The following is a 25,636-nucleotide window of genomic DNA, read 5'->3' on the forward strand; positions in this document are numbered from 1 at the left end:
TTAAGGAGTAGTTACATTTATACAATCCTAAAATTATTTTGGCCCTTTGAAGACAACCACAAGGCTGATGTGGCCCCTGGCAAAAATGAGTTTGTCACCCTTGGCCTAGGAAGTTCATTCTCTACCTCTGCTTATTCTCTAGGTATCAGCACAGTGTGACCTGAGACAAGATAGCCTTGAGAATGGAATGCGTGCTCAGGAATTGGACCTGCAGTGTCGAGGTGGGGCAGGATCTCTGAGCCCCAGCATTAGGGATGGTTCTGAGTGAGAAGGCTGGGGTGCAGTGACGGGGAGGGAGGCATGGTTGAAAGGGCACCAATAAAATCCCCAGGGACAGACCAGGGGGAAAAGACACCCAAATGCTTCCTCTTAAAAATTAGGATACAGTCTAAAATTTACTGCATTTGAATATTTAAAAATTCATTTGCATTTTAAAAGCTATTGATTGCCCTTAATTACTATGTGAAGTACATAGGACACTGTGGACTAAAAGGGATTCCAGGGAAAGTGACCTCACAGTTGGGTGCTCTGAGTCACACACAGGGTGGTCTGAGCACACATTTCTGCCTGGGCAGTCATGGTGAGTGGGCACGCCCAGGCAGACAGCTTCTTCAGTAAACACTTTTATCTTTGCCTTAAGAAAGCTGCACCCATTTGTTTCTGTGCATCCTGGTTAATACACCTGTGAAATGCCAGTTTTCGGGCCCCTTAGAAGAGAAATCACCTTTAAGAGAACACGTAATCTTGTTAACTGTCCTGCAATCCAGTCCCTGACTTGCTTTCTCCCACCCTCATTCCCTCCTTAATTCCAAACGTATAAAAGAAGCTGTAAACTGTCATTCCTGGGAACTTTTGAGATCTTGCTGCCTGGCATCCGTCATTAGTTTTGGCTCAAATAAAGTCTTTATAACAAGCTGTACAGGTTTGGACATTCTTAGGGTGACAGCACTTTTTACCCAGTGCACTAGTGTGAGTTTATACCAATTTAGAATATTTTCAGGACACACCTAAAGAGACATGGTGCATATGGAAAGTGTTTTCTCTGTGATAGGAATCAAAAAAATATTTCTCCTTCCTGGACAATTCTTCTTTAATCACTTTCAGTATCTTAGAGTAGGAATTATTAATTGAGGGGCTCTGTGAAGAGGTTTCCGGGGATCTGTGAACCCCAGCAAATTATAAAATATTATGATATGTGGATTTTTTTCTGGGAAAATATAGTAACATTTCAAAGGATTTCGTGGAAGTACCATGCACTGATTACCACACTGGAGTTCCATACATTTTCAAAGGATTTCAAAGAGGTCTATGAGTCTTCCTCCCAAAGTAACTTAAAAGTATCTGGAAAGTCTCCCAAATATTTGGAAATTAAATAACACACTTTTAAGTAACCCCTNCCAGGGATCTGTGAACCCCAGCAAATTATAAAATATTATGATATGTGGATTTTTTTCTGGGAAAATATAGTAACATTTCAAAGGATTTCGTGGAAGTACCGTGCACTGATTACCACACTGGAGTTCCATACATTTTCAAAGGATTTCAAAGAGGTCTATGAGTCTTCCTCCCAAAGTAACTTAAAAGTATCTGGAAAGTCTCCCAAATATTTGGAAATTAAATAACACACTTTTAAGTAACCCCTGGGTCAAAAATAGAAATATAAAAACATATTTTGAACTAAAAATCAAAATATAAAATATCAAAATTTGTGGGTTGCAGCTAAACTTAGGGAATTTCATTGCAGTAAATGCATGTATTGTTTTGGGGGCAGGGAGCTGTTACAGGTCAGTGTTCTGGTCTTCCACCTCAGGCCACTAGGGTGCTGTAGGGAAGGTCGGAGGTGCACTGTGGCCCCAGCAGGAAAGGCGCCTGGGAAATGCTGGACTCTCTGTTTAACTCTCTGTGACTGTTTAACTCTTTGTAGCCTCAGACTTGGCTCACTACTCAGAAAACTGGAATGCCACCTGGAATGCCACCTGGTATGCCACCAAAAGATAAACTTCAGGCCCCCAGAAAGGTTAATCAATCTATATAGAGTGTGGATAACTGCCCGATGTTATCTGTTAATTTAGAAAGGCATTGCTCTCTCTGGCAGTCTAGTGACTACCCAGCATGTGGTTTTACTATGAACCCCTATGAAAAGATACCCTGTCCTGGGAGGGAGGGATTTATTTCCAGCTAGCCAACCCTGGGAACAAGCAGCTGCTTTGCTTGTGTATGTAATTTTCTCCTATTAAAGCCCTTATGAACTGGAATAAGGCCACAGGTCAGTTCTTTGAATCAATTGTGAATTTAGACTTTTGTGCTTTCCCCAAACAGAGGAATAAAACAGATTAAATTCATAACAAGTAGAAAGAAAGAGGTAATAAAAATTACAGCAGAAATATTAAGTTGAAAACAGGAATCAATAAAGAAAAATCAGTGAAACCAAAAGGTTTTTTTAGAATTGGTTGATGTAAGAGAAGTCCAAATGCTGTAGAGAATTTTTGAAAGTTTATTGGAGCCAAACTGACAATTGCTGGGAAGCAACACCTGAAATGCCCCCGAGAAACTGCAAAGAACGAGCTTTGCAGTTTCTTTTATACATTTGGAGTTAAGGAGGGAACTTAAGGAAGACTGCACGAAGGTAGCAGACAGTAAGGTACAGGAGAGTTAACAAGGTACTGTGCTCCTTTGAGGGTGTTGAGACTTCACGGGATATAGAAAAGAGGATTCCTAGTGGCTTTCAAAGGTGTGTTAACCTAGATGCGTCAGAACAATGAACAGAGCTTGACTAAACTTCTTGCTGAAGAAGTTTATAAACTTGAGGCATGATTTTGCACCATGACCTACTCAGTAAGAAATTTATGATCAGATCACCTTTCGAGGTTATTTTTGGTTAGATTTATTACAGCATTGCTTTTTTTATCCACAGATTAAAAGTGACTTTTTTGAAATGAATGTACATGTAGGGGAGGCAGGAGTTTCCCTCTGCTGTCTTAGGCTCAATAGCCAGGTCTGTGAAATAAACTGACAGTAGAGAGATTAAAAAAAGAAAAAGTATACAAATTTATTTTCCAATAGAACATGTATCAGGGCATCACAGGGACAAATAAGTGAATACCCCAAAAAGGGATGAAATTTGAGAATTTACTGTTTTAATAAGGGAAGTGGGAGAGAGGGAATATAGGCTACTTAGGGGAGCATAAATTAATTTTAGAAAGGTTGAGCAGGCTCTTAGAAAAATAGATGGGCAGTATTGTCATGGGAGAAACTGCATTCTTCTCACCAGCACAGTAAGAATTACAGGTCAGTGACCCTATTAGTGTGCAAATGAAGTTTATTAATGCTAAGTTCTAATAGGAAAGCAAAAGCAAGGGTGGCCAGAGGCCAGGTGGCTAGAAGTCAGGTGGCCAAAAGAGGTAGCCAGAGGCTCACTGGCCAGAGGCCGGCAGGACAGGGGTCCCCTGTGTGGCAAGAAAGCCAAGAGGGCCAACAGCCGAGAGAGAGTCTTTTGTTCTGAGAACTTACATAGTTGGGGAGATGGGGGTAAGGGAGTTACATATTGATTAACAGGTAAAGGTAGTGCCAGCTTTCCCCAGAGAGACATGACTACCCAAAGGTAGATATGGGGGTCTGTTAGCCTGAATCCTTGTCTTGCTGCAGTCTCTATTTGTTCACTTTGTGTACACGATGAGAGGTATTCAGTTAACCAAAATTGCCTATGGGCTTTTCTTTGGGCACTGTAGTCCTCCTCCCCTTCTCTCTTCTAGGCCTTGGGATGAATACACAGTCTCAACGTTTTCCTTTTCCCAGCTAGTGGAGATGATACACACAGACTTTCAAGGGCGCCCCCCACCCCTACACTGTCTTGTTCCGAATGCCCGGCCACCTTATGGAACCAGGCTCGGGATGACTGGGTCAATGTGTGAGCTTTTGCTTTTAGCCTCCAGTGTCGAGTTCTTTGTTAGATTGCAATGGTGAGGGTCCTGCCTTTATTTCCCCTCTAGCTGCCCCTTCTACTATAACACTAAAGTTGTTTGTGGCAAAGTTTGAATGGGTATGATGTTTACTTCTAGTTTCCTCTCCTGTGATAAGAGTGGATTTACATCTGGGAATGAGTCCTGAGAGTTTCCAGTAGGAATAAAATGTAAGGCTGAATAAGAGAGTTTATTGATGTGTGACACTGCCCCAGGACTCAGGATTGAGCATCCCGGCAAGCCAGTCCTCCTTGCTGCTGAGACAGTGACCTGGCTCTCGAAAGCCATGATGGTCTCGAGTAAATGAGATGTTTATGCCAGAACATTTTGGTGGCAGAAGGGGTAGAAGGTTTGGTGAGGGAGGTGTACAAAAATTGGCTTATTATGTTAGATCAGACAGTCTAGTAATTAACCATCTCTGGGAGAGCCCTGAGGGCAAGCTCCTCACTAGTGAATTAAGAATTATGCCAGTGAGGGGCCCCTGGCATTGTTAAGAACCTCCTGGTGATTGGCTTTCTAGGCTGCTCTGGGTCTGGGCTCCCAAGTGTTGGGGATGAACTGGGGATGACAGCCTTTAAGAAAAGCACAGCATAGCACTCAACTATCTAAACCAAGGTGGACAGGTCGCCATAACAGCAGAAAAGTTGCAATGGCAGCCTAGTTCCTTATTTGCAGACATCAGAGAGCAGTGAAAAAAAATTAAAAGAGGAAGAGTCCGTCTTTCCTGGTTGATGAAACACCACCTGGCTAGATTGGTGCCAATTGAGTTCCTTTTGGCTCTCTCTTTAGGTAGAGTAGTGGGTCCAACGAAAACTTTTCCGTGTATTTGCCCTTCTTCAAGTACCTTCTGCTCGAAATAATCAGTCTTCCAAAGCAGCATTTTTTAAATTGAGTTTATTGGGCTGACATTGGTTTGCAAAACCATACAAATTTTTAGCGTACAACTCAACCAGACATCATCTGTTCACTGCATCATGCACCCATCGCTCAAAGTAAAGTTTCTTTCCATCTCCATTTAGCCCCACTTTCTTACACCTTCTTCCACCTTCCCTCTCCCCTCCTTTTCCTGTGGATGTCACCATATGTTGTGTGTGTCTGTGTGTTTGTCTCTGTATTTCTTTTTTGCTTAACCCCTTCACCTTTTTTTAAAATCCACCTCCCTGGACTCCCCTCCCCTCTGACAGCTGTCAGTCTGTTCTAAATATCTGTACTTCTGTTCCTATTTCATTTGTTATTTTGTTCATTAGATTCCACATATAATTGGGATCCTATCATTACTGTAACTGAATACAGGTCTGGCTGCTTGTTGCCACAAAAGGCAAACTCAGTAGACAGATGCTGTGGAAAAGGAAGTGGTTTGTTCAGATGCCAGCCGTCTGTAAAGATAGAGGACTGCCCTCTCAGAGCCCATCTGAACATCATAGTGCAGGCCGAGGTTTTTGTGAGGAGGGAGAGGGGGAGCAGAACAAAGAGATCACAGGAGGGGCCTGTTTGCTTTGCATGACAAGGCCCAGGCACCTGGGGTGAGTAGGTGCCCTAGACATTGAACCATCTGGGAGGTTGTTTGGACCTTTTCAGGAGAGACTTCATATTCTCTATCTGTGAGGAAGCGTAATACTAGGATGTAATTATTATCTGAGTCTTTGTTAGTACTAGAAATTAAGAAGTCATCAACACATTGGAGAAGGGCCCTGTTGATCAACTGGAGTTCCCATATATATATATACATGTATATGTATATATATATATGGACTATACCATTAAAGTTGTTCTATTCCCCCCCTTCATTCCCCTCCACCCGGCACACCCCCTCCTCCACTATTCCCCCCTTTTTGTTTATGACCATGTGTCTCAAGTTCTTTAGATTCTATATTTCTCCCACTATTCTTGCCCTCCCCCCTATCTATTTTCTACCTACCCTCTATGCTATTTTCTGTGCCTTCTCCCCCCTTCTCCTCCTCCCACTCCCCTGTTGCTAACCCTCCATGTGTTCATTTCTATGGTTCCACTTCTGATCTAGCTGTCCTCTTGGTTTGCTTTTGTTTTAGGTGTGGTTGTTAATAACTGAGTTTGCTGTCCTTTCACTGTTCCTATTTTTCATCTTCTTTTTCTTATATAAGTCCCTTTAACATTTCATATAATAAGGGCTTGGTGATGATGAACTCCTTGAACTTGACCTTATCTGAGAAGCACTTTATCTGCCCTTCCATTCTAAATTAAAGCTTTGCTGGATAAAGCAGTCTTGGCCGTAGGTCTTTGGATTTCATGACTTGAAATACTTCTTTCCAGCCCCTTCTTGCCTGTAAGGTCTCTTTTGAGAAATCAGCTGACAGTCTGATGGGAACTCCTTTGTAGGTGACTATCCCCTTATCTCTTGCTGCTTCTAAAATTCTCTCCTTCATTTTAATCTTGGCTAATGTAATGATGATGTACCTTGGTGTGTTCCTTCTTGGGTGCAACTTCTTTGGGACACTCTGAGCTTCCCGGATTTCCTGGAAGTCTATTTCCTTTGCTAGACTGGGGGAGTTCTCCTTTATTATTTGTTCAAATAAGTTTTCCATTCATGCTGTTTCTTTTCCCCTTCTGGTACCCCTATAATTCGGATGTTGGAACATTTAAAGATGTCCCAGAGGTTCCTAAGCCTCTCCTCATTTTTTAAAAATTCTTGTTTCTTCATTCTTTTCTGGTTGGCTGTTTCTTCCTTCTAGTCCACTCCATTGATTTGAGTCCCTGTTTCCTTTCCATCACTATTGATTTCCTGTGCATTTCCCTTCATTTCAGTTAGTTTAGCCTTCATATGTTCCTCTAATTTGTGACTATAATCAACCAGTTCTGTGAGCATCCAGATCCCCAGTATTTTGAACTGTGCCTCTGAGAGGTTCGCTATTTCTTTTTCGCTTAGAGTTATCAGCTCTGGGACTTTGAGTTCTTCTTCACCCATATTTTGGACTGTTTGTGCCTGTTACATAGGAGGAGTGGAGCCCTAGGTGTTCACCAGAGCCGGGCCACTCAGTCGCTGGGTTGTTATGCTGTACATGGGATGCTGTACATGGGAGCAGGGTCAAAGAGGAGGAATGGAGGTCCCATCTGCTGCCTCCCCCTGCCGCAGCTGCCACCATTGTCGGGGCTGCGAGTTTCATCCCGCTGCTCGGGAGTGTGCGACCTCGGTCAGCCCTCCACCTCTGGGTTCACCCGCTGGGGCCTGCACGGTCCGTCTCATTGCTCACTGTGCTGGTTTATCTACATGAGAATGTGTGACCACGGTCAGTCTGCCCCGCACCCTCACTGGGTCCGTCCACGCTGCTACCCCAGCTGCCTGTGTGCCTGGGTTGGGGGATCTTTCCTGCCCCACGCTGCTCCGCTGCTGGCTCCGCCCCTGTTACTGGTACCGGTTGAACAGGTTTGTTGTTGTCGGACTTCCATATAGTTCAATTCTCTGTTCTTTGGCTGTGTCTTTGTTTACTAAACCTTTGTTGTATTCAAACTTGGTTGTGGGAGAAGGCACAGTGTTTCCACCTGTGCCTCCATCTTGGCAGAAGTCCGGAGTTCCCTTAATTCCTTGGCTAAAGCATTTCCAAATAAGTGGGGACTGTCCCCGGAGCCCAAGGGAATACAGTCCATTTATATTGGCAAGTCTGCCTGGTTGGGGGTTAGTTCATTCAAATACAAACGAACACTGGGAGTGAGGGTGAAGAGGGATACAGAAAAGAATCCTTTAAATCTAGTGCAGTAAAATAGTTGGCTTCTCCTGGAATTTGAGTTAAAATGGTGTAGGGGTTTGGAACTATAGGATGTACCAGAATTAGTCTCATTTACTGTCCTGAGGTCTTATACAAACTGGTATTCTCCGTCTGGCTTGTGTGGGAGAGCAGGCTTATTGCTTGGGGACTGGTAGGTTCTGAGAAGCCCATGCTTTAAATATCTTTCAATGAAAGGTTCAGTCCCTTATATGGCCTCAGGTTTTTGGTAGGGCAGGGTGCCCCTGGTTTTAGAGATATCCTGACAGGGCTTACGCTCATTGTCTTCCCTGGCACTCCAGTTTCCCATGCCTCGGGGTTCACTTTGAGGAGGACAGATTCTGGAGTATTACTGCTTTCTGGTTCGGGGTGAGAAGTTAGATTAGCCATCGTGCGTAACAATGAGGGTCCATTAGCTTCTATGGCTAATGTGCCTAGTATGATGGTAGTTTCCGGACTAGATAACACCAGCTGGTGCATTGATACAGATGGGTTCCTGGAACACTTACCTAGCAGGGAAAGTCTATACTACAACATACCCACCCTCCAAAAGATAATTCTGTTTTTTAGGGGTCCTCCCTTGTATATATGTTTTTTTTCCTCCTCCTGCTACTCCCTCCTCCTTCCTCTTCCTTCCCCCTCCCCTCTTTCTCCTCCTCCCTCTCCCCTCCCTTCTCTCCTCTCCCCCTCCTCCTCTTTTTTTCCTCCCCCTCCTTCTTCTCCTCCACCTTCTCCTCCTTATTCTGTTTTTTCCCCTAGAAGGTTACAGCTCTGTTAGTGTGTAACAGTGCAGGTTGGAACTAAGGACATAGAGAAGGAACTTTTGCTTTCTAATTTATCTCTTTCAGTTAATTCTATTTCAATTTTTACCATATGCAAGAAATCACTTAATTAGGCTTCAAGAGACCTGATCACCCTTGTGGGGGCTGAGAAGGCAGGTACAAGTTCCTTAAAAAGCTAACAGAAGTCCGGTAGCTCTTGATGCAATTTGTGTTCTAGACTTTGATTTATACCATCATAAACTGGTACCTTCAACCCAGAGCTCCTCGTTCTCAGGACTGTTTCTTTAACCTTGCTTATGTGCCTGGATTCCTGAATACTGAAAGAAAAGAGACTAATTCAGTGCTTTTCCTTCCCTAGAATTCTTGTGATCAAATCTAATATACTTGAGACTAGTACTTCTTAACTCCAGATATTCCCACTCTTGCAAGATATAGGAAGGACTTCAGTCTTCACTCTGAGTGAGAGGGAAGCCATTTATTGGTGTAACAGAGAAATCTAATTTGAAAGGAAGAATTGAATAGCAAGAAGTAATAGTAAGCACAGATAATTGGTAAATATGTAGGTAAACCTAAGCCTTAATTGCATAAAATAAGAAAAAATAGGGACTGATATGGGACACATAAATAAGATAGAATAAAATATAGGTCCACATTAAAGGGTTATTTTTGAATCCTCACCCAAGGACATTTTTTCATTGTTTTTTGGGGGAGAGGGAGAAGGAGAGAAGCATGGATGTGAGAGAGATACATAGTCTGATTGCCTACACGTCCCAACAGAGGGTCGAACCCACAATCTGGGTATGTGCCCTGACCGGGAATCAAACTTTTGGGGCTGACCAAAAATCACACTGACCAGGGCTCCATATTAAAGTTCAAAGTGAAGAGAAGATAATGAATTTTGAAGTATTCTAAAATGCTTGTATGGTTTAGGAAGATTGTAAGGCCATATAGGTACTTGACTTAAGTTAGATCTTAACTATACTTAGATCAGATGTATTTTTTAAAATTTATGTTTATTTTTAATTTTAGAGGGAGGTAAAAGGAGGGACAAAGAAACAGAGAGAAACACTGATTGGTTGGCTCCTGCACATGCCTCAACCAGGGACAAACCCTGCATGCAACCCAGGCATGTGCCCTGACCAGGAATGGGTATAAATTTTAATGTAAATTATGACCACTGAAATAATAGAAATAGAATGTGTAATTGGTAAATGACTTGGTAGAGGAATGAGTAAAAAGAGAGAAAAGCACCAGTGTAGTAAAAGGATAAGTAAACAGAATAAAAAGAAGCAAAAACATTATGAAAAGTTCTTAGTAAGATGGATTCAAAATACATGACTGATCATGATGAATGTAGACTAAACTGGTTATTGACATTTTTCAGTTTGGATTGATTCAGTAACTAAATCTAGCTTTGTGCAATGTTGCTTAAAACATATAAACATATAAAGGATAAAAGTTAAAGGAATGGAGAAAAAATATTTCAAGCAAATAATAATTACATGAAAGTTGATATAACTGTATTACCATCAGAAAAACAGACTGTAAGGCAGAAAGCATTATTAATGATTAGGGGAGGACTATCACAAAGTGAGAGAAGGAATAATTAACTAGGAAATATGAGAATTATGGTACAACCTTACAGCATAGCCTCGGACTAATAAAACAAAATGGATCAAATTGTAGAGAAAAATCTCCCACTATCAGAATGGGAGATTGCTGGCATTAACGGGGTTAATGGAACCACAGCAGAAAGATACTCTTTAGAACCACCTCCCTCATTGTCAGACAAACCAGTGTCACCCAGTAGATTCAACAACACCAAGACTCCTCAGACAATCATAGTAATTTATCACAGATACAGACACAGAACAGGACTGCCAAATTGGCACAGCAAATTTCTAATTTTTTAGAAAACAGTTGCTCTCAATCAGGTAATTAACCTCTTTTTTTTCTTTTTCTAGTTTGACATTGTGAACAGTACTATTAAAATTAACTTATAGGAAGAGCCTCATCTTGGAGTTCAATAATATAAAATTTTTATTATTAAGACTTTAGTTAAATTGAAATTTATCTTTATACTACCACATGTAAAAAACTTATTTACTTTGAAAATGAAAATGCATATAAAATTATAGATTTAATTATACTAGAATTTACATTTAAAACTGTGAAAGTACTTGCCTATATAAACTGGATAAATTATTGATTATTTCTAGTAGTTCATATATTTGTGGCTAACTTAGGCCTTAGTAAGGGGATGCTGCAATTTTAGTTTTTCTCTATCCCTAATTGTTAAAAAAAACCTTTTAGTTCTTTTGGAGATTCTGTGGTTTGAAATTTAATCTGTATCAAATCCAAATTACCCTAAATCAAACAGCCCTTATTCTCTAAACTTTATGTATATGTGAAGAGTGTACCTATTGATTAATAAATTAGTTACAACAGTTTTTGAAAAATAGGAAAGCTTAGTATACTTGACGGTGATTAGTTCTTTCTTCCTCAAAGAATTAAATAATGTGCAGACTTGTGACTCTAAATTTAATTAACAAGGCTGGTGTTTAAGATGTAGTGATTGGTTGTGGGTAGGTGGAAATTCCATCTGTTGTTCTAAAAGCATAAGGCCCTTGAAGAAAAATAAAGTAAAAGCTCTAAATGATCCCCTCTGAGCATATCGAGTGTGTTCTCCCCATCCCTTGTAGTTACAAATCCCTTGCGCCAGGTGGAGGCTTTGACTTCAAGGGTAGGAGCTGGGAGATGTAGAGAGGCTCATGAGAAAGGCAAGTTGACAAAATGTTTCTAACAGAAATACAGGTGCCTGAGCAATACAGCTTTGAATTGGAAAGCTCTTTTTTAATTCCCTGTGTGATGGTCTTGCTCATCTCTCACATATAAGCAAGATATGATTTTGTTTCCAGATTTTTGGTTATATATTAACTATTCAAAAGGGAAATGGTCTCAAGCTGTCTTCTCTTTTGTAACATTCAAAACCATGAAGATTCAGTGTGATGTCAAGATGTAATGTCACCATCCAATCTGTTCTGTGATTGAATTGACTTGTTCTTATTTTCACATGCATAGGTATGTAGTAGCACCTTTCTTTTTCTATCAGGTATTCAAATAGTTGACAAATTCAACAGCCTGAAGTATAAATAAAACCAAGAAGGAAGTAAGAGAATATCCTCCAAACCGCTAGAATTGATGTCACCATGTCCATGCACTTAACACATAGGAAAGTCTCCCAGTTGTCATGTGATTAGTCTTTAGATTCCCACTTTATTTTTTTTAAATAATAGGTCATTTTTAATTTTTTTTAGATTTTATTTATTTATGTTTAGAGGGGAAGGGAAGGAGAGAGGGAGAGAAACATCAATGTATGGTTGCCTTTCGTGCATCCCCTGCTGGGAGTTGGCCTGCAGGGAACCAGCCTGCAGCAACCCAGGCATATGCCCTGACTGGGAATCAAACCGCGATCGTGTGGTTTGCAGGCCCGTGTTCAATCCACTGAGCTACACCAGCCAGGGCCCCACTTTATTTTTTTAAATACATTTTATTGATCATGCCATTACAGTTGTCTCATCCCCCCCCCTTCATTCCCCTCCACCCTGCACACCCCCTCTCCCACCACTCCCTCCCCTTTAGTTTGTCCATGTGTCACACGTTCTTTATTTTTTTAATATATTTTATTGATTATGCCATTACTGTTGTCCTATTTCCCCCCCTTCATTCCCCTCCACCCTGCATACCGCCTCCCCCACCATTGCCCACTTTAGTTTATGTCCACGTGTCTCAAGTTCTTTAGAGTCTATATTTCCCATACTATTCTTGCCCTCCCCTGTATCTATTTTCTTTTTTTTTAAAGATTTTATTTATTTATTTTATCTTTAGAGGGGAAGGAGAGAGGGAGAGAAACATCAATGTATGGTTGCCTTTCAATGCATACAAACAACAATGTATGTATGCATCCCCTGCTGGGAGCTAGCCTGCAGGGAACTGGCCTGCAAGCCAGGCATGTACCCTGACTGGGCATCAAACCGCTATCCTCTGGTTCGCAGGCCTGTGCTCAATCCACTGAGCTATGCCAGCCAGGGCCCCTGTATCTGTTTTCTACCTACCATCTATGCTACTTATTCTCTGTACTTTCTGCCCTCTTCTCCTCCTACTACTACCCTGTTGCTAATCCTCCATGTGATCTCCATTTCTATGGTTCCACTCCTGATCTAGCTGTCCTCTTGGTTTGCTTTTGTTTTAGGTGTGGTTGTTAATAACTATGAGTTTGCTGTCCTTTCACTGTTTTTATTTTTTATCTTGTTTTTCTTAGATAAGTCCCTTTAACATTTCATATAGTAAGGACTTGGTGCTGATGAACTCCTTGAACTTGACCTTATCTGAGAAGCACTTTATCTGTCCTTCCATTCTAAATGAAAGCTTTGCTGGATAGAGCAATCTTGGCTGTAGGTCTTTGGATTTCATGACTTGAAATACTTCTTTCCAGCCCCTTCTTGCCTATAGGTCTCTTTTGAGAAATCAGCTGACAGTCTGATGGGAACTCCTTTGTAGGTGACTGTCCCCTTATCTCTTGCTACTTCTAGGATTCTCCCCTTCATTTTAGTCTTGGCTAATGTAATTCTGATGTGCCTTGGTGTGTTACTTCTTGGGTCCAACTTCTTTGGGACTCTCTGAGCTTCCTGGATTTCCTGGAAGTCTATGTCCTTTGCCAGACTGGGGAAGTTCTTTATTATTTGTTCAAATAAGTTTTCCACTCGTGGCTGTTTCTTTCCCCCTTCTGGTACCCATATAATCCAAATGTTGGAACGTTTAAAGATGTCCTGGAGGTTCCTAAGCCTCTCCTCATTTTTTTTAATTCTCATTTCTTCATTCCTTTCTGATTGGATGTTTAGTTCTTCCTTCTGGTCCATTCCATTGATTTGAGTTCCAGTTTCCTTTCCATCGCTATTGGTTTCCTGGACATCTCCCTTCATTTCAATTAGTTTACCTTTCATATATTCCTCTAATTTGTGACTATAATCTACCAGTTCTGTGAGCATCCTGATAAATAGTGTCTTGAATTGTGCTTCTGAGAGGCTGGCAATTTCTCGGTCGCTGAGAGTTATCAGCTCTGGGACTTTGAGTTCTTCTTGCGCCATCTTTTGGACTGTTCTGTAGCAGGATCGGAGCCATAAAGTGTTCACTAGAGCAGGGCAACTAAGTCGCTGGGCTGTGACGTTGTTATGTGGGGGCGGGGTCAAAGAGGAACAATTGTGTCCCGTCTGCCGCCTGCCGCCGTGGCCCCCACTGGTGCCAAAGCCCCCACTGGTGCCAAAGCCACCGTCACCAGGCCCACGCGTTTTGTTCCACTGCATGTGAGTGTGCCACCACCGTCAGCCCTCCACCACTGGGTTCGCTCGCTGGGGCCTGCGTGGTCTGTCTCACTCTGTGTGAATGTGCGACCACGGTCAGTCTGCCCCACACCCCGAATGGTTCCGGGCTGCCTGCGCCCCTAGGTCGGGGAATCTGTCCTGCCTGACTCAGCTCCGCTGCTGGCTCCGCCTCTCTTACCGTCCCTGTTGAATGGTTTGTAGTTGTCGGACTTCCGTATAATTCAATTTTCTGGTCTTTGGGTCTGTCCTTATTCTCTAAACCTTTGTTGTATTCAAACTTGGCTGTGGGAGAAGGCACAGTGTTTCCACCTATGCCTCCATCTTGGCAGAAGTCCCTTAGGATACGTTTCTAATAGGTGGAATTGTTATAGAAAACAACTGATCCGCTTTCGGGTATATGGAATGGAACTTTATTTTACACGTGTGTAAAAATAACTTAGGCCTTAGGAAGGGGATACTGCAATTTTAGTTTTTCTCTATCCCTAATCGTTAAAAAAAACCTTTTATTTCTTTTGGAGATTCTGTGGTTTGTGATGCTGTATGTGGGGGTGGAGTCAGTCTCCAAATTCTGGGCCCTGAGCAGTGGGGAAGCAGTTATTTTTATAGAGCAAGGGAGGGCCCATCCTTCAGACCGAAAGCAGGAGGCAGCCTACAAAAGCAGAAAGCAGAGCGTTACATTATCTCTGGTATATAGACAATAAGCAGTTAAAAAAAAAAAACTAGAACAAACAAGACGAGTCACTGGGCTATAAACCTGAGCTGTAAAAACAAATCACTCCCTAATCGCTGTGCTGTGTAGCTATCAATTTCCCCTAACAGAATATGTCAGAGTACAGCAGTTTTGAGGCTCCCAGAATATATTGCACATTAGCATCTCTTGATGCTAGAAAAATGTTTTCATCTAGAAAACATTTAGATGAATTACAGAATACACTTAAAATTATTGGACCATGTGTCCAGAAGAACTGATATGAGGTAGATCATGGATTACAAATAGATTTCATCTAGTGTCAGGTCTAAGAGATTGGTAAATTTCCTGAAGCACTGCATTGTGAGACCCACAGTTGATTACTGATGTTTTCTATGTGTGTGGGAGGAGAAAGTGACCATCTGAGATCCAGTCATTTATAGCCAAAGGGTCTCCAAAGGTAATTTCAAAGGTTTTATTAAAAATAACTGGTTTAGCCCCAGCTGGTGTGGCACAGTTAGTTGTGCATCATCCCACAAACTGAAAGGTTGCCAGTTTGATTCCCTTCCATTCCTGGTCAGGGCACATGCCTGGGTTGCATGCAGGGTTTATCCCTGGTTGAGGCATGTGCAGGAGCCAACCAATCAGTGTTTCTCTCTGATATCAATGTTTCTCTCTGTTTCTTTGTCCCTCCTTTTACCTCCCTCTAAAATTAAAAATAAACATAAATTTTAAAAAATACATCTGATCTAAGTATAAAAATGTTTTGACTTGTTTTCAGAGAAATATTGTAGATTACATTTCACATCTTTCTGCTCTAAACCTATGAAAGTCTAATACTTACTTCTTTCTCATTTGTTTTAGTTTTGCTTTAACCAGGCAGCCTGTGGTCCAGCCACTTGCCACAGTGTATAAATATAATATGAAGATTTGTGGGAAAGGAGAGATTTTTATTGACAAGGTACCCAGTTTGAGGGGGCTGGGAGCATTTCTGCTCCAAGCCAACTTCTTCCGAAAAACACAGAAATTTCCCTTGTTCCCAGAAAGATTGAAATCTAAGTCCTGCCCAGAAGTTCCCTGTTATTGCTTATCTGTCCTTTTAGACCTCAAGACAGCTATACAAACGGGTGTCCATCCTCAGGCTCTCTCTGTGGTTGCATGCTTGTGGGTTTTAGCGTAGTCATCACCTTGCAGCTTGCTTGCTCTCTCCTGGGGTCTGGGGTGCACTGCCACATCTCTCCAGATGGTCGTGCAGGGGAAGCTGCATCCATGGGGCCCTAGCTGTCTAGGGCCCACTACCTGTCCCACTAGCTGTCTGTGCCCCTAGGACAAGGACCTTTCCCAGCTCATGCCTCCGTGTGCTGCTCTCAGGGCGAGAGAATGGGAGCAGTCCAGGGCCTTAGCTGTGTGTTGCCACCGTCCCAAGGGCAGCCCCCATCAAGGCACCTCCAAGCATGGGACTCTGCCTCTGTAAGCTTTCCAACCACCTGAAGCCTAAGCCCCACGTGGGCCCAGCGTCTGCGATAGGCAAGAAAGAGCAAGGCTTCGGTGTCTGTTCTGCTTTAAAGACCCCTCCCAAAATCCCACTAGCTGTTGGAGTGTCCAGCTTTTCCACCTGTGTGGGCCAGTGTTGGCGATCTTGTCAGTGTCTTTGCCCCTTTTCCTCAGCCTGCATTTTCTGGAAGGGGGCAGAAGCTTCCCAGCCTCGCAGTCACACAAATGTCTGGGCCTGGGGCCAGCGTCCAGCCCCTGCTGCAGCTTGCTAACCTCCCCCACGCATGAGTGCTTTGACTTTTTCAGGCCCACCAGCCTCAGTACCAGCTCCCTCCGGCTGGTTCGTGAGCCTCCAGGCAGGTAGGGCCAGGCACACTGACTGTTTACTGTTGCCTTGGGCAGCAGCCTCCTCCCACAGCCCCTTCCCTGCAGTTTGGTTGCTGCGGCAACGCATGTTGGCTTGTTTACAGTTGCCCTGGGCAGCCTCCTCCTGCTGCAGCTGTTTCAATCTGGCACTTCTGAGTTTCTCCCTACCCTTCTTCCCTTCTCTGGGGGAGTGCGGGCTCTGTGCCAGATCAGGGTTCCCCTGGATTAGGGTCTCCCCTGCTCTCCAGCTATCTGGTCTGATTAACATGCTTGCAAAGGAATATTTATATTTATGAACAAATCAGTGTGAAAAGTAGTTGTCCTCTAGTCTTGAGATTTCCTCAGCAGTGAGGGAAATTATCGGTTAATAGAGCACTAGTGGTATTTCCATAGTATCTGGAAAGTTACTTAAAGTTCTGTAATTCATAACTAATCTACAATATAATTTCTTATTCTTTTTAGACATTCTTCTGAATTACCAACTTTATAATTTCCCAAAAGTAATTTTCAGTAGATTTTTTAATGAGAAATTTAAAGCTCTCACCTAATTCATCTGTTGAATTGTCTGTTGTATTTCTTTTACTTCTACACTAGCCCTTAGCTGTGCTGTTTGGGAGATCTTGGTCATTTCTTCTGCAAATTAACATTTGTATAAAAACAGTCCTCATGTTAACTCCACAGTGTATCAGTGACAGGGATTTGGTCTCAGTTGTTGCTCATACTCTGGATTCACCAGGGTTCCTACTGAGCAGATGCACAGAATTAGAATTTCTGAAAACTATTTTCTTTAGGTAAATGTAAAAAGGATTCCTGTGTCTTGTCACTCACATATAGGAACCATTTTAATTCTTACTAAGGATTTTTTAAGCTTTGATTTCCCTCTATTTCTGTGTATGTGTATTTGTGTGTTTTTAATAATTTGAATGCAACTGTGTTGGTTTCTGACATCTTTTCACACTATATGTATTAAACAGTGTACATTTCTCATAGTTTAGAATCTTGAATCTCTTCCTGCTTCCACCTTTTTAGTCCCCTGAGTCCTAAAACTTTAAATCCAAATCTGTATTGTTCATCTCAAATATAGAGGACTTTAAAAATGCAACAAGGGGATACCATTATTCTGGCGCTTCAGTCATTCAACAGATATGTAATTGAGAATCTTCTATTTTAAGATGCCTTGCTGGATACAGTCATGGAGGTATAAAGTACAATGCAGGAAATATAGTTAACAATATTGTAATAACTGTATGATGCCAGGTGGGTATTAGAAATATCAGGGGAAGACTTTGTAAAATATATATATGATTAACCACTATGCTGTTCACCTGAAACTAACACAAAATAATATTGAATGTAAACTGTAAAGAACAAAAATTTTTTAAGTATTTTATTTATTTATTTTTAGACAGAGGGGAAAGGAGGGAGAAAGAGAGGGAGAGAGACCTCAATGTGTGGTTGCCTCTCATGCACCCCCAACTAGGGAACTAGCCGACAACCCAGGCATGTGCCCTGACTGAGAATCTGGTTCACAGGCCGGCACTCAGTCCACTGAGCCACACTAGCCAGGGCAAGAACAAAATTTTTTAAATTTAAAAACAAAAGACACCTTGCTGAATATGTACATGAATCAGTGGGAAGTCAACTATAAGAAGTTCAAATAAAGGAAATAGCTTGAAACAATGGAAGTTAAAATGGCTCAAGATAGGTGGAAGTTTCTAAAATAGCAATGCCTGCTCTGTGTAAGGTGCTCTTTTATCACAACCCAAAAGGGGCCAAAATTCACTCTCTAAAGCCAGGCAGCTTCAGTGGCTTTTGATTCTGATTCCTCAATCCTAACACCTTTAGACACTAGTTGGTACTGAGGCTAGAGCTTGGAGGAGTGGGTTGTAGGGGAAAGGACTAACCAAAGAATAAGTGAGAATAAAATGAAAGCAAGATATAGAATTGTCTAGAGAGAAAAATGATAATACTTCACACTGCCAAGGCGTATTACAGTTTAGAAAGCATACTTTTTGCATCAACTGTGTTATTAGTTCCATGTTATAGATGAAGAAATGGAAGACACAAATGGTAGAGACAAGTCTGTTTAGATTCCTAAGTTTGTTGTCCATTTTATTGCAGACATTCTAGGAACAATAGGACAATGAATAAAGCAAACTGATAAATCCATACAATGAAATATCACACGGCAATAAAAAGGAACAAACATGGGTGAAAACTATAAGCATTATGCTGAGTGCAAGAAGCTTTACATTCATATACACACAGAAAAAGTTTTGAAGATATAGAATAGGCAAGGCTAATCAATGGGGTTAAATCAGTGGTAACAAGTATACTGATGTCAACAAGTTATTTGAGATGCATCAAAAATATAAAATGGAATTTCTGGCCAAGATGGAGGTGTAGGTGGAAACTGTGCCTCCTTGCACAACCAAGTTTAAAGACAACAAAGATTTAGTAACACGCAACCAAAACAAACAGAAAATTGAACTGTACGGAAGTCTGACAACAACGAACCATTCAACCAGACCAATAAACCAGGCAAAGGAGTGAGCAGTGAGACAGACCACACAAACCAGGGCCCTAGCAACTGGAATTAAAGCCTAAAAGCACCAATTGGAAAAACTTTCGGGGGTCGAGGTGCCAGGAGAGGCTCCCAGGCTCACAGAGAGTTCGTTGGAGAGACCACAGGGTTCTGGAGGTTGCACAAGCCCACAAACCCAGGAACCAGCACCAGAAGGGCCCAATTTGTTTGCGGGAAAAAGCAGAGGGGGCCGAAATCCAAGAGAGAACAAACGCCATTGCCCTTCTCAGACCCTGCCTTCACATACAGCCTCACAATCCAGCAACCTGGGTTGCCATGTCCTGGTGAACATCTTAGGCTCTGCCCCTCATGCATAACAGGCACAAACAGACCAAAACATTATGGCTCAAGAAGAACAGCTCAAAGCCCTAGAGCCAATACTTCTAAGTGAACAAGAGATAGCCAACCTATCAGATGCACAGTTCAAAATACTGGTGATCAGGATGCTTACAGAACTGGTTGATTTTAGTCACAAATTAGAGGAACAAATGAAGGCTAAACTAATTGAAATGAAGGGAAATGCACAGGAACCCAGTAGTGATGGGAAGGAAACTGGGACTCAAATCAAGGGAGTGGACCAGAAGGAAGAAAAAAATGACCAAACAGAAAAGAATGAAGAGACAAGAATTCAGAAAAATGAGAGGCTTAGGAACCTCCAGGACATCTGTAAACGTTCCAACATCCTAATTCTAGGGGTACTAGAAGGGGAAGAGGAAGAGCAACAAGTGGAAAACTTATTTGAACAAATAATAAAGGAGAATTTCCCCAATCTGGCAAAGGTAATAGACTTCCAGGAAGTCCCAGAGAAGGCTCAGAGTCCCAAAGAAGTTGGACCCAAGGAGAAACACACCAAGGCACATCATAATTACATTGCCCAAGATTAAAATGAAGGAGAGAATACTAGAAGCAGCAAGAGATAAGGAGATAGTCACCTACAATGGAGTTCCCATGAGACTGTTAGCTGATTTCTCAAAAGAGACCTTACAGGCAAGAAGGGGCTGGAAAGAAGTATTCCAAGTCATGAGATTGCTCTCTCCAGCAAAGCTTTCATTTAGAATGGAAGGGCAGATAAAGTGCTTCTCAGATAAGGTCAAGTTCAAGGAGTTCATCATCACCAAGTCCTTACTATATGAAATGTTAAAGGGACTTATCTAAGAAAAAGAAGATAAAAAAATATGAACAGTGAAAGGACAGCAAACTCACAGTTATTAACAACCACACCTAAAACAAAAGCAAACCAAGAGGACAGCTAGATCAGGAGCAGAACCATAGAAATGGAGATCACATGTAGGGTTAGCAACAGGGGAATGGGAGGAGGAAAAGGGGGGAGAAAGTACAGAGAATAAGTAGCATAGACAGTAGGTAGAAAATAGATAGGGGGGAGGGCAAGAATAGTATGGGAAATATAGAATCAAAAGAACCTGTGACACATGGACATGAACTAAAGGGGGGGAGTGGTGGGGGAGGGTGTGTGCAGGGTGGAGGGGAATGAAGGGGGGGGGAACTTTTGAACCTTCTGAAATGATTTGGTTAACTAATTATTCCAGTAAAACCATTTACCATATCTCATTGACTTTTACACCTTATGTCTGTATTTCATTATGCCTAATTTTGTCTTAAAAGGGAAAAAACTGTAAGTAAATATTGGATTGTACTTAATTATATGCATGCTTAAGTGTTTTGAGGTAAAATATACTGATGTCTGAAAATTACTGCAAAATGAATCAAAAATATAAAATGAACAATAGATATGTGATATATAGTAAATTATAGAAGGTTAGTTATGAAATGTAGGTTATCTGTAGGTCAGGAGATGCTAAGGAACATGTAGGTGTTCACTGTGCAGTTTTTTTTCACCTGAAGGAGACGAGGGCAAGGAAGGAAGAGCCCAGGGTATCGGAAGGACCATCTGTGTATCTACTGTGCACCTAATGTCCAGATCTTGGTTTCTTTTTTCTTTTTTTCCCTTTTTAAAATTTATTTTTAGAGAGAGGGGAAGGGAAGGAGAAAGCGTGAGAGAGAAATATCAATGTGTAGTTGCATCTCATGTGCCCCCTACTGGGGACCTGGTCTCCAACCCAGGCATATGCCCTGACTGGGAATCAAACCAGTGACCCTTTGCTTTAGAAGCCTGTGCTCAATCCACTGAGCTACACCAGCCAGGGTGTAGATCTTGGTTTCTAATACCACTTTCCACCAAAAGAAACCAGAATTTCTTAGAGACATGGAAGGTTCCAGATAAAAGTATTATACTGTTATAAACTAATGAAGTTCACAACAGAGGTTTTATAAGAGAATATCTGTATTTTTATAAAATATATGCTGAAGCCCTGGCTGGTGTAGCTCAGTGGATTAAGCGCGGGCCTGCGAACCAGAGGATCGCGGTTCCATTCCCAGTCAGGGCACATGCCTGGGTTGTAGTCCAGTTCCCTGCAGGCCAACTCCCAGCAGGGGACACACAAAAGGCAAACCATACATTGATGTTTCTCTCCCTCTCTCCTTCCCCTCTAAAGATAAATAAATAAATAAAATCTTTAAAAAAAAATTCCACTAGCAGAAAAAAAAAGAAAATATATGCTGAAATATTTAGGGGTAAAGGGCCATAATGTACATATGATTGAGAAAAAAATAAGCCTATATTGTATGTGTGTAAGAAGGGGCTGAGGAGCGAGAGAGAGAGAATACAAGTAGTAGGCAAATGGGATAACGTGTTAATAGGTAAATCTGGGTAAAGTGTATATGGGTGTTCCTTGCATGGTCTTTATTTTTGTAATATTTTGTAAGTTTAAAGTTACTTCCCCAAAAAAGATGATGACAGGAGTGGTGTTGGAGGGAGAGACTGGGCGACCCACTTAGCTAGACATTTGCCTGATTGCATTCTGTGCTGTGAAACCAGAATGAGCAATATATCTTACATTGCCAGTCATCTGCTGCTACATTTTTACTTTGATATTTAAATTTTATTCTTTTTATTTGGCATAGTAGTATTTCATTTTTAGTTCTTTTATATTATCAGTATCTTTCTCCTCTAGTATTTTATTCATATAACTTTCTGGATCTATATAACAGCCATCTTAACTTAAGTTTTCACAAGGCTCTCAAAGTTTCCATCAGTAACCTTGAAGTCTGGGAATTCTTTCTATATGTTTTTAAGCACAGCTTTATCAAAATGTAAGTCACTCATTTAAAATATACAGTGTAATGGTTTTTAGTATATTCATAGTCAAAATTGTAACACTTCATCACCACAGCATCAGACTCTCCTACTTAGCAATCAGGCCCTGGCCCATCCCCTTTCTTGTCATCCTTCACTAATCTCCTTTCTGTCTCTTTGAATTTGCTTATTCTGAATTTTCATATAAATGTAATCATTTAATATGTAGCCTTTTGTGACTGCCTTTGTTTGCATACAGTGTTTTCAAGGTTCATTCATGTTATAGCATGTATCAGAGTCTTGCTCCTATTTTATTTATTTATTTATTTGTTAGCTTATTTATTTATTGCTGGGTTAGGCTCCATTGTATGGATATGCTACATTTTATTTATCCATTCATTAATTAGGTATTGAAAACTTTTTGGTTATTATGGATAATGCTGCTATGAACATTATATGCAGTTTTTTGTGTGGTCATGTGTTATCATTTATCTTATGTATATAACTAAGGTTGAATTGTTGAGTTCCGTCCTGCTGTGTTTGTATTTGAGGAGTGGCCAGACTTTTTTCCAAGGCAATTCCTTCATTTTACGTTGCTACCAGCAAAGTATGAGGCTTTCCGTTTCTTCACATCCTGGCCAACTTTGTTATTATCTGTATTTTTGATTATAGCATTCCAGTGGTTATGAAATGTTCCTTTTCTATGCTTTTAACACCTAAAAATATGATCATTCCTCAGTAATAAGATTATCTCCTCCTTTTTCTAGCAGCCAGCCTTTTTCTTCATTAAATACAGAATACATAAAATAAATGGAAGTAAGGTAACAAAAAAAATTCTTTCTCCTTCCCATTTCTTTAGTAGTTCTTCAAAATTGGAGAGAATCTTGAGAAGTAAGGGAGATCAGTTGTTTTCATTGTATATCTCAAACTGATAACTTTTTGTTTTGTTTTCCTTATGTTATAGAACTGATAACTTTTGAACACCCTATAAATGTAATTGTACTTGGCATCTGACCCTCACATCTTCTACAACCACAGATGCCATTGCCCACGGCCACTGTGATCTCCGCAGTGGCTTCTTCGGGGGCCTTTCCCACCTGTATCCCAGCACGGAGCCTGCATCGTCTGCTGTTCCACAGGGCGCAGAGCTTGTGTTGTGTTAGTACCAGTTTGCCATTTAGAAGTTAAACTGGATTTTATGGGCCCTTCCGAGAATCTAATAGTTAATTTTTAATCTACATGCTGTAAGGACACTATGGCGTTTTTCAGACTGCTAACTTTACAAATGATCATTTAGAACACAGCTTGATTGCAAGTTGGTGACTATGTCCATTAGAAAAGGTGAAATTAAATTAGATTTGTTTAACCTAATGTCAAAAACCCTTATGTTGAATTAATAGCCATTATCATGGATTGTAACTTTAACAAAAGATTATTCCTTTTATTTTAATTGCAATTTTTGATGTTTTTAATTGTATTTTATTACCACAGTAGGAATTGATAAAGTGGTAATTGAGTTTAATTTTGAAAATATATGTATGTATGTTTATAAAAGGAAAGATTAAAAAATAGTATTTCTTTTTCTCCCAATTTATTTGGCTCATTTAGGAATTCTCCTAAAAGGCCAGTTTTTCATGTATTTGACATCTGCATCCACATTCATGGTTACTTTCACAATGTTTTGTCTGTCTTGATCAAGTTTAATTTACCTTTAAATAATAATTCTTTTAGAGGAATGGATTAAAATCTGATCAATATGAGAATGGTTTGTATGTGGATTATTTCCCTTAAATTGACCTACAATAGTTTTAGTTTAGCTCAGTAAAACATTCCATTCTCTGTTCCCTAAAACTTTCATTTAGAAGTGAATTAAAGGTCCGGAGTAGAAAGTTCTAATACTACTTCTACTAATCATCCACACACAGTATAATCTTAGTCAACTTCCTTCCTAAATTGTTTTTAATCTATCAACATAAAAAATAAGAGTAATACCCTCTTTATCACTCATTTCATAGGAATATTATGATGACAACCAAATCTGCATAGGATATGGGTTTATTTTTGTTCTTTCCTCTCTCCCTTCTTCTTTGACAATTGTCAGAAAGTATTCCCTAGAAGTACTATGCTGTTGTATAAAAATAGCAACTCTTCCTGTGCTTTTGGGTCACAGCTGCCTCAGAAGTCCATCAGCGATGGTGTACTGATAACGGATGTTCTTCCTGTGCAAGCTTGTCTCCATATCCGTGGTTTTACCTCTGCAGAGGCTCCTGCTGTGCCTAAAGTCTAAAGCTTGACTTGAATTATTTCCAGTTAACATTCTGTCAGAGGGGCAGTGGTCCCCTCCCCCCCAGTTAAATGTGGAGTATCATTTTGGTAATGTCTTTTTGTGTTGAACTCTTACAGCTGTCCACACAAGGAGATGCCAGTCAGGTGATCGGGCCTCTTACTGAAGGGCAAAGAAGAAATGTGGCCGTCGTGAATTCCCTGTTTAGGTTGCACCAGTCAGTAACCAAGGTAACCTTTCTCGGTGTTTCACATTCACTTAATTTCAAGTTTTTTGTTTTTTCTTGTCTCAAGTTAGATAATTTATGAGTTATTTAATTTTGCAAAAGATTACAGTGAAAACATGATTGTAAAATAATCTGAAGATTTAACTCTTTATAGTGTTTGACCCCTGGCCTTTACTGTTTATGTGACTTTTTGTCTGTACATTGAGTTTAAAACACATGAACTGTAGATTCTCAAGTTTGGTTGTTATAATCAAGTTTATTAAACTAATGACTTAAGGGTAAATCACCTGTTTCGTTCCTATTAAAAACATAATATGGTATCATGTGGTTGGTAGTAAATTAGACAAAGCTGATTACAGAGTGAGAATGCTAAGCCCCCGAACATGCCAAAAAGCTTCCATTTTTGCACTAAAAATGGGAGGAGCTGCAGTAAAACTAAATTGTTATAATATAATCATTGATGACTATTGTACTATATATATATATATATATTCTTTTTGCCAGTTTGAAAAAAATGACTGAACTTTAACTTGTTTGCTTTGGTGTATTAGGTATAAGANAAGGAGATGCCAGTCAGGTGATCGGGCCTCTTACTGAAGGGCAAAGAAGAAATGTGGCTGTCGTGAATTCCCTGTTTAGGTTGCACCAGTCAGTAACCAAGGTAACCTTTCTCGGTGTTTCACATTCACTTAATTTCAAGTTTTTTGTTTTTTCTCGTCTCAAGTTAGATAATTTATGAGTTATTTAATTTTGCAAAAGATTACGGTGAAAACATGATTGTAAAATAATCTGAAGATTTAACTCTTTATAGTGTTTGACCCTGGCCTTTACTGTTTATGTGACTTTTTGTCTGTACATTGAGTTTAAAACACATGAACTGTAGATTCTCAAGTTTGGTTGTTCTAATCAAGTTTATTAAACTAATGACTTAAGGGTAAATCACCTGTTTTGTTCCTATTAAAAACATAATATGGTATCATG

At 40.6% G+C, this 25,636-nt stretch overlaps 1 protein-coding gene across 1 annotated transcript in view; it reads left to right on the forward strand.

Annotated features, from left to right (window-relative positions):
• COG5 (component of oligomeric golgi complex 5) overlaps positions 1-25,636 on the forward strand; it is a 385,812-nt gene that overhangs the window by 305,054 nt on the left and 55,122 nt on the right. Inside the window, exon 15 of the mRNA XM_037065860.1 lies at positions 24,549-24,659. Within this exon, the coding sequence (XP_036921755.1) occupies positions 24,549-24,659 (111 nt within the window). The remainder of the gene's footprint in view (positions 1-24,548; positions 24,660-25,636) is intronic.

This window comes from Sturnira hondurensis, unplaced genomic scaffold (genome assembly GCF_014824575.4).
Source record: "Sturnira hondurensis isolate 20B ecotype Veracruz unplaced genomic scaffold, ASM1482457v3 Scaffold0016273, whole genome shotgun sequence".
In the NCBI taxonomy this organism is placed as follows: Eukaryota; Metazoa; Chordata; class Mammalia; order Chiroptera; family Phyllostomidae; genus Sturnira; species Sturnira hondurensis.